Raw genomic sequence first — 10,029 nt, 5'->3', positions numbered from 1 at the left:
AAAAGGCTGTTGAGATTTTTTATATCACGTCATACCACAACATTGAATATTCAAAATGAAAATATTTTTTACTGTTTACTTGACTCAATAGTGTACCTACGCCTATAGATCAGCACCTTGAATATAATTCATCACTCCGCTGCTTGAGAAATACACCATTACAAAATTATTCCGGTTGCAAGTTTCTTGATGTCAGTTATTTTGTATAACTTCATCAGTAGGATTTAGCTCATCAAGCAAATACGTGAGTATCTCCTTTTCTTCTACGACTCATTTTTCTTTATCACAACTAGACAAGGTCCTGAATCCAAATTTTTTCTCGATTCCCCTGACCTCCTCCGAAGGATGAAAAATGAGCAAAATATCACGCGTTGGCCTATCTCTACACGTGGACCAGAGATAACAAACTCCACAATCGGTGTACGGATACGAAATGTATTTATACACAAAAGCCGGGCCAGGCATCATCAAAGTTAGCGAAACACCGCCGCGGAAGCCGTTCAACCGTTTTAAAACCGACGAGACCGTTCCCGATACAGTTAACGTCCAGCTCGCATTGCAGACATGTCTGACGATATCGTAGTGACCGTAGAAGAAGGGAAAGTTCGAGGAAAGATCCAGGAGGACTACCATGGTGGAAAGTTTTATAGTTTCAGTGGGATTCCTTATGGAAAGGCGCCGATTGGAGATTTGAGATTCAAGGTGAGTTGCGAATAACTTTTTCACGAGATCTAGAAATCATAATACCATTTGAAGATGCTACTCGGTGAAAGTAAATATTAATGAATATAAACTACTTTTGAGAAAATATTTTGCTATAATCTGGAATCCAGTTGAAGACAGAAACACAGTGATGAAAACATCCATTTACTTCTTTCAGTTCTATGAAATTTATTGACATCTATGAAAAACACTTAGATTTTTTGATTGAAGATGGAGAAAGTCAAAACCTTTCTTTCCCAAAGCGTACATTTTATTCTACTTCATAACTGGTTTTCAGAAACTTTTCCTCAGTTGCGATGTTTGAGAAATTTCCCGAAAATATAGACTGCCACAAAATAATTGCATTTTGTAAGATGTTTTGCGAAAATTTGGAATGAAAGGAATAATACTTCTATTCTGACTTAAGGTGATAATTTGAAACAATTACATTCATTTCATTTGAAATTATTTATCTGTTGTTTTCTAATATTTTTTTCATTCTGAAATATGGACTGCCACAAAATTATTGCATTAGGTAAGATGACTCATGAAAGTATGGAATTAAGAAAAGATATTCGTTTCTTAAACATATTCGTTTGAAAATATCTAGTAGAAAGAAGAATTATTATTTTTTGCTCAGAAGTGATCATGAGATGTAATTACATGAATTCAGTCTGAAATTGTCATCTAATTTTTCAAATAATTTTTCAATTCTAAAATACCTGGATACAAACCATGTAATAATTTCCCTGAATGTTTTTCAAACTCACAATAGCAGATTTTTGTAACATGAAAATGATACAGTCACTTTTGTGGTCATTTCGAACTTGTTCGAATATTTTCATTTGAATGAATAGTAGCCACATACATTAATTATTGAAACCTTTTCAAACTTCGAAAATCTGACGATAAACTCTTCCAGGCACCTATATTTTCATAGACAATTATTGTATAAAAATTATCAGATAATCAATATATTATAATTTGCTGTTCCAAGATAATATGGCACCCTGAATTGTTCAAAAACATGTAAAATAAAATTTCCATCGAAGTTTCTGGAAACCGTACGTATATTTTTGAAATATCAAAATATACTGTTGATAGTTTCAAAAACAAATATTGTTGAAATATCATCTACCTTGAACCCTTCATTACATGATTTTTTATATTCGTGAATGGAAAAATATTAAAAAAAATTCATTTCATTTCAATACATTTTTGTATGTGTTATAGAAATGCAACACCATGTGTACGCTGTCAATATTTAGGTGGTATGAAACTGAAGAAAACAATTATTTTTTTGTTGTAACAAAATCCAACGCCACACTTGAAACAAGTTGTTTGTGAAGTTAGCTTATTATAGCTATCATAAGTCTATTTTTACTTTTGTAGGAATGAATAATGAAATCAATAATGTACATACACAAATTTTTTGTCATAATTTTTAAAACACGTTTCACAATATGCAAGAATATCAGAATATCACCTGCTTGCTGGTTAGATGTTCATGATAATGTCAACAATATATCTCTACACTAAACAGTGAGCGTTTATTCGACGAAAGAGGAGGAACCTGCCTTTGGCTTACGTGAGCGTGATAGAAAAAGGAGCCAGACAGGCTGGCGCTGTAACGCATTAGTTAAGGAAGCTGTTTCCCCCCCCCCTAATACCATAAAAAATTATCAGTTATCTCTTCAAAAATCAATTCACTACTCATTATTGAAATTCTGATTATCACAATTCCTAATATTTCTTCGCTTTATGTGAAAATGATTATTTCTGCTCAGCTTCTCCCACTTTTCCTTCTTTCTATACTATGAATTTTCTCTATTGAATATTTTTTGATACTGAAAGCTTGGGTGTTATGTAATCACATCGTAAAGTATTGATGTAAATTGGAGACTCATCCATAAATATAAAAAATAATTCATGCGCAGTAATTCTTGGAACATATTTAATATTCATTAAAATCATCAAATGGAGGATTGTTAATGATCAATCAGTCTCCTGATTATGAAGAAAACCAGATTTTTCCTGTTTTTTTATTGGGGTAGTTTTTTTATGCCCTTGAGAAGCTCTAAGAAACGTGTTCTTATGGAAAAGTAATGATTTACAAGAAATGAAGAATTCTGAGTTGGATCTCACAACAAAAAGTAATAAAATCTTGCCGCGTACATGTGATATATACCGTTCTTTGTGGAATCAAGCAGGCTAAATCAGTAAAACCCCCACGTGAATGTTCATATAGAAGAGAAACAAGTCTCCACTTTTCCTTACACTTTCCAAATTCTCAGTGTTACCTACCATATTTGAATCTCCACATGTAAGGCTTCACTGGTCATTATGAGTTGTTGATATGTGTCTCTGTTACTCAGTAACGTGATTGTAACAAGTCATATTGGTATCAAATTCAAGACCCAAGAAATTAACTGACACCGCTAATGAAATTGTGCGCCCCAAAATTATGATGTTCGATTCCGCCACAATTGATGCCTGTTTTTTTTATAGTATTGGATTCCACTGTCACTGCAAGCCTCCACTTGATTCAGTTCTCCATTAACATCCCTTGTTAATACTGATCATGAACATTGACAAGTGTTGTTACAGTTTTCACATGGAAAAAAAAGACAGCTACAACACAATTAGATCATTGATACATTCTTCAGACAAAACCCTTGGGCTTAATGGGTTGAAAAATATTGGCAACACCTGTTTCATGAACAGTGTAATCCAGTGTTTATCAAATACGAGATGGTTACTGGATACTGTAAAAAAGGATGAGTACATGAAAGATATCAATACTAGTATTTCTAGTATGGAGGGTGCTTTAATCAAAGCGTTCGCAGAAGTTATCAAGAAATTGTGGTCAGGAGATTCATCTGATAGAGCAGTGAACACAGAACATTCAGATGCAGAGTTTTGCCCCTTGATTCATGGGTCATGCGCATAAAGACGCCCAAGAGTTCCTTCATTATCTTTTAGAAGGTTTACATGATGACGTTAATAGAGTTAATGAGAAACCTAAACAGATCTCAACGTAGATTGACAAAAAATTGAGTGACAGCGGAAAAGCACAAGAGACATGGCTGATTTATTTGAGTACATATGACTCTAATATTATAGATAATTTCGTTGGTCATAAGGAATTCATAATGAAGTGCACACACTGTGGACGCTCATCTGTAACCTTGGATCATTTCTGGAATTTATCACTCCCTGTACCACAAAGAACTGGCCAGTTGAGTTTATCATAACGCTCGGATTCCTTCACAAGATAGGAAACTTTGGATGGGCATGAAAAACCGACGTGTTCGAGTTGCAACGAAAGGAAAAAATTCACAAAGTCGAGTTTCCTCGTATTCTGGTCATTCATTTTGAAAGATTCTCTCTAACAGAAAGACTTGGAGGCAAGTTAAAAGTACTCTTGTTATTCACTTCTTTTATGAGTACTTGGCAGCACTGTATCCATATTCAGATACTTTTTGAAACTGCTAGTGTCAACATTGCTGTTGGTGTGCCTTTTGGTAATCCTGTTTTGGTTTATACTGTCAATTTTCAAATTTTAAACTTCAAATGTCATAATGTCAATTATCAATTTGCAAATATTTCCTGTTTCCTTTTTTTCTAGTTGCTACCACGCCACTAGTAAGTGCCATGCATGGCCGTTAAAATGAAATTTCAAATTTCAAATCCTTTAAATGTTACTTCTGAATAAGTTTTATATATATTTTCTCTTTAAACCATAAAAATTTAATGTGTGACACTTTTCTACATAATGAAAAGTACTAAGTTTGTGTTTCTCAGTGAAACGTTCGACTTTTTACTATAACCTCAAGTTGGTAAGTACTTTTTTATCTATTGTTTTACAATTTTGCTTCAATGTTATCAATTTATTGTAGATGTCTTGATAAAGGGAATAAACATTCTCGAAGGCTCGACCATATAACAAAGAGTATTCTTTAAACAACAGCCCAGCAATTTCTGACTGCCTGCATCCCCAACATTATTCCGTATTTCTATATATATATATATATATATATATATATATATATATATATATATATATATATATATATATATATATATATATATATATATATAATTACTGTCTGTAATTACTGTTATAATTACAGTTATAATTACTGTCTATCGTTTTGAAATATTTGCCATTGTATTGTGGATGACAAGCACTATCAAAGAAAATAGAAATACAAAAAATTGATTAGTGAACAAACCTATTGTGAATATTCATGAAATGAATTACATCAACGAATGCCGTAGTGTTTGGAAATCATACTCGAATATGCGAATATCGATGATTTTTAAGGTTTTTCAACTGATAATATATTACAAATGTCAAATCACTGCTAGAAGATTATCGAGATTTAAAGGTTTTATAACTATATGTTACAATCTTTAACGCAATTCAACTATCTAATTACCTTTTAACATCACGTTATGATTTTTTTTCACATAGGTACGTACCTAAGACATCAATTTTGTTTCAACGAATATACAATTAAGAGAGATAATCACTAAGCTAGGTTATGACAGTCAATTCTAGTGATTATCAAATGAATGGCCTTCTGCTGGTCATAAATTGATCAAATCTATCTCGCGTGCTTTGTTGGATGATTCGAATATCAAACCAGGCAATAACAAAAAACAATGTTACTCATTATAGATAGATAGAAATTCATTTATTTCCAACAGACTTACTCGTAAATATCCAATTAGAGGAAATGGTACATTCTAGTATATAAGCACTCAACTCAGAAGAATGATAATTGATTGCTATTTACTAAATTACAAATATTATGGGAAATAATGGTATATATTAAAAAAGAAAGTATACGATAAAAATGCCAAGTCCTATTTATGTGATTTTTGTGATGATTATGATACTCTTGAAATTACGAATTGAAGTTAGAAATTACATTAGGGTTCTCGAAGAATGAACATTATTTAATCAAAGAGTCTGACACATAACCACGACAGGCGATCTACGTGTAACATTTGTTTTGTAGTTATCACAATGAAAGGTTATGTGGTGTCTTGAATTGAACTGGGGAACAGAAAAATGCATTTGAGACAATAAATCTTCGCATATAACTTCTCCTTTGAAGTTATAGAGAAATATGATGCTGAATAAATCATACGTGAGTTCAGAGACATAAAGATGAACTTTTTGAGTAGAAGGGAGTAGTCTATACCAATTTTAGGATATACTTCAGTTGTTTTGAATGGTAGGAATTTTAAAAATCTTTTCCGGACACGTTCATATTGGCTACATGAGTATGATAGAGCGGGTATAGTCGAAGTAAACGATATTGTGCACTCTTAAAGTTGGCGGCACTCTCAAAGGTTAAAAAAAACAATACATTGAAATGAACCGGCAGCGAACTAGTCCACGAGGACTGTAGACGTCAATTTTTATTTCTAGTGGGACTTATTTTGATATTGAAATCATACCTGAAACTTCACCCCCCTGCGGTCAGCAACTACTCTCCCTATTTTTTTCAATAGCGCGGGGGGTCAAGTGATATATCATTTGAAAGGTCTTCTGTCCCTCTATTACTTATGTAGTAGTTTTAAAATGGACGGTTTTTTCTGCACTGGTAGTTTTTGTTGAATCTAGTTGTCGCAGAACAAAATGTAGATAGTTGGCCACTGTCACTTCTTCACGAATTATTATTCAGTGATCCTCGTTCAATGTTCCATGTTCCAACATGGTTCATTCTACTGAAGGAAGATTAGAAATTTTTGCAACCTATTATCGAAATGATGAATGTGCTGAAGCTGCTGCAAGAATTTATAATACAAATCATCTAGACGACAACGTGAGCCATCAACACGTGAAACAGTTAATGGATAAGTTTCGAACTTCAGGTTCTGTTCACAACAGACAACATGAAGTATGCCGTCCTGTCAGAAATGATGGAGTTAGAGTTGCAGTTTGAGGACATGTACAAATGGATAATCGACAATCTACGACAATCTATGAACAATCTACGACAATCTATGTACGAAACTGCTACTTCCAGTTGGAAGTAAAATTCTTCCTTCAGTTGAAGGACGAATTTTTTACGCAAGATGAGGGACTGCCAATGGGAACGCCACTTTCACCGATTATAGCTAATATATATATATGGAGTGGTTTGAAACTCTGGCCATTGAAGAAGCCCACAAGAAGCCCCGAGTCTGGTTGAGATACGTAGACGACACCTTCATAATATGGAATCATGGGAATGCAGAACTAGACATTTTCCTGAAGCACATCAACAACGTAAGTCCGTCCATCACTTTCACAATGGAGAAGGAAGTCTACAACGAATTGCCTTTCTTAGACGTATTGGTGAAGAGGACTGACACTAAATGGGAAACATCTGTATATCGAAAACCCACTCACACAAGACAGTATCTGAACCAAAAACCCAACCACCATAAATTGACTAAGAGAGGAATCATCAAGACTCTACTAGACCGTACTTTCGAGCTCTGTAATACAAAGGAAGGTCTCGAAAAAGAAATAGACATCATCAAAAATGACCTTCAACGAAATGGTTACTCCAGAGTGATGATAGAACAGGCTTTAGCTAGAAGACAACGAGAGCTCCACAAGGAAGAGAAGCCGACACAACCAGTACTTGTACTCCCCTACATCAGAGGATTATTGGAAAGGATGAGAAGGATTGGGTCCAAGTATAACATCAGGACCTGCTTCAGATCTGGGAACACTATCCGTAGCAGTCTCACAAAAACCAGGCCACCAAACGCGGACTGCGATTCCAAGAATTGCATTTACCGATTACCCTGCGAGTGCGGAGAATTATACATTGGTGAAACTAAGAGGCCATTGAAAGTTCGCATTGCTGATTACAAGAAACACACACAGCGAGGAGAAACCAGCAAATCCGGAATAGCAGAGCATGCTTGGACTCATCAACATAATATCAAGTGAGCTCAAGCTGAAATCATACACAAAGAGGAACACTGGTTCAGGAGAAAATTCAAGGAAGCCGCGTATATGTTGTCCAACAACGCATTTAGTCAAGCTAGCGTAGAGATACGTAACATATGGAAACCTCTTATGAAGCGAAAAACGACCAACTCCCGCCAAACGGTCATCTCCCGCTAAAACCAATGAAGCGGAAAGAGGGGATAGGTGAAAGGTGAAAGCACCGAATGACCTATAAATAGTCAGATCTTGGAGGAATAAGTCCAGTTATCACCAGAAGACGATTGTGGATACTAACAATCGAAACGTCGTGACGTAATTTGGTTTGAAATCTTTTGATTTTTATTTTTCATTTCTGTTAATAATATTTTTCAATTTTCAGCTTTTATTAATATTTCAATTTTTTATTTGGTTGTAGCTTGTATGTTATTTCCTTTTGATTTCATTTTTTTGTTTTAATAAAATTGTTATTTTCGATTGATCTTTTATTTTTTTCAGAGATTCCAAATCAATTTATATTATATTAGACAATGGAAGTCCGAAATGATGAAATACACCACGAAACATTGTCAACCACCTTTAAACAAAATCGACAATCTATCAGACAAGTAGCTAGAGCGTCTTGTGTATCAGATACTAGTGTTTTTCGGATTTTGAAAACAAAAAAATTCCATCCTTTCAAAATAAGGCTAGTTCAGGAATTGAACGAAGATGATCCTGATCGTCAACTTCAGTTTTGTGAAGTGTTCAGCGAGAAATTGACCAATAACCCAAATCAATTATACAATACATGTTTTTCAGACGAAAGTTCTTTCATGTTGAATAGTGAAGTGAATAGACACGTTACTGGATAGATGTGAATCTTCATTTGGTGATGGACACACATTCACAAACTCTACAAAAATTAAATGTCCGGGCCGGCATTCTTGGTAATCATATTGTTGGACCATTCTTCATTGAAGGTAATCTCAATGAAGACACATACTTAAATCTATTACAAGACTGTGTAGATTATACGATTACACCAATTTGGTAGAAATAGAAATAACATTCCAGCAGGATGGTGCACAGTTTGATATTCGAGTGAGACAGTTTTTGGACGAATGTTTTCCAATGCGTTGGAACACAACAGAAGAAGTCCAGTGAGTGACCAGTTAGATCACCTGATCTAACACCGATGGAGTTATTTCTGGGGGGCACCTGAAGTCGAAACTATACTCTACTAAGCCTTTAAATATAGAAAACCTGCGACAGAGAATTTGTTTGGGAAATAGGGGGGGTAGTTGCTGACCACAGGAGGGGTGAAGTTTCGGGTATGATTTTCATATCAGAATTAGACCCCTAAAAATAAAAATTGATTTTTTCTTTGAAATGTTCTATTACATGTCCGTTTCTGACTTTCAGGGAAGGTCAAGTTTTCGTTGGAAAGCCCTGTATGTTCGAATGTATTTCTTCGTTTTCTTTTTCTTGGAAAATATCTTGTTGAACATTTTATAGACTCAATCCATTACTATTGTAAGTTATATCTGTTTTTTTTCGACAAAGTTGAACGCTCTAAGTAAAACAAGAAGCGAATGTATTAGGGTGGAAGCAGACTTCACGTGTTGAAGCAAAATATTTACCAGATCAATACTACCGGGGTTATCGGACTGAAACACGCGAGGTCAATATTTGGCAGAAATCGTATTAGACGGAATTGAACTGTGCCAACATAATCGAATCTAGTTACAAGGACGAAAGTTCATGACCTCATGAGTATTTGTGTTTATCCCATTTATCTTTTTTCTGCAATATAAATATTTACATTCGACGTCACAGTTGTCAGTGAGTAATAACGGAAAACCAAAATTTGTTTTTTATACTGGCAATGTAACCTGAAAGCAAACACTATGGTTGATATCTTGGATATATAAAACTACAACAAAGGTTCATCCTCTTTTCACAATCTTTATAAATTAGATTTTGGAATTGACTTGCTGAGAATTTCAAGTCACCTGACAAGGAACAAAAGGTTTTTTCAATTCTGTAGCCAACCCTGTAACTTTTTTGACATTAAAGCCATAATAATTGTGGAAGAAACAAAAACAATCCATCAAATGTTTGTTTATTTCCGATCAAGGTCAAGCTGAACACAGAATTTCAATATTTGTAATGGTAAAAGTGGAGTTTTATAGTTTTTTCTCCGTTTCACCTCTTTGCCTTCTTTCATCCAGAAAAAAATGGTTTTTACACTTCGAAGATAATTGAAACAGTGGGTTTGTAATACTTTGCAAGATACCTAAATGTGTATTGGAATCGTTATAATATGCATGGACACTGGTGATTGATTGACTCATATATGTTTATTGTTTAAGAATAAAATTCTTACA

At 34.3% G+C, this 10,029-nt stretch overlaps 1 protein-coding gene across 2 annotated transcripts in view; it reads left to right on the top strand.

Annotated features, from left to right (window-relative positions):
- Window positions 1-444: 444 nt before the first annotated feature.
- LOC111513754 (esterase B1) overlaps window positions 445-10,029 on the top strand; it is a 48,751-nt gene continuing 39,166 nt past the window's right edge. The window contains exon 1 of one of the 2 annotated variants that reach the window (XM_074185998.1): window positions 445-702. In XM_074185998.1, the coding sequence (XP_074042099.1) occupies window positions 565-702 (138 nt within the window). In that variant the 5' untranslated portion in view covers window positions 445-564. The remainder of the gene's footprint in view (window positions 703-10,029) is intronic. The other variant, XM_023169980.2, reaches the window with a different exon arrangement.

Source organism: Leptinotarsa decemlineata, unplaced genomic scaffold (assembly GCF_025532065.1).
Source record: "Leptinotarsa decemlineata unplaced genomic scaffold, Ldec_3_MD MMD2_tig00078422_RagTag_RagTag, whole genome shotgun sequence".
NCBI lineage: Eukaryota > Metazoa > Arthropoda > Insecta > Coleoptera > Chrysomelidae > Leptinotarsa > Leptinotarsa decemlineata.
Note: the sequence above shows the minus strand (reverse complement) of the source record. Positions and strands in the feature narration are given on the sequence as shown.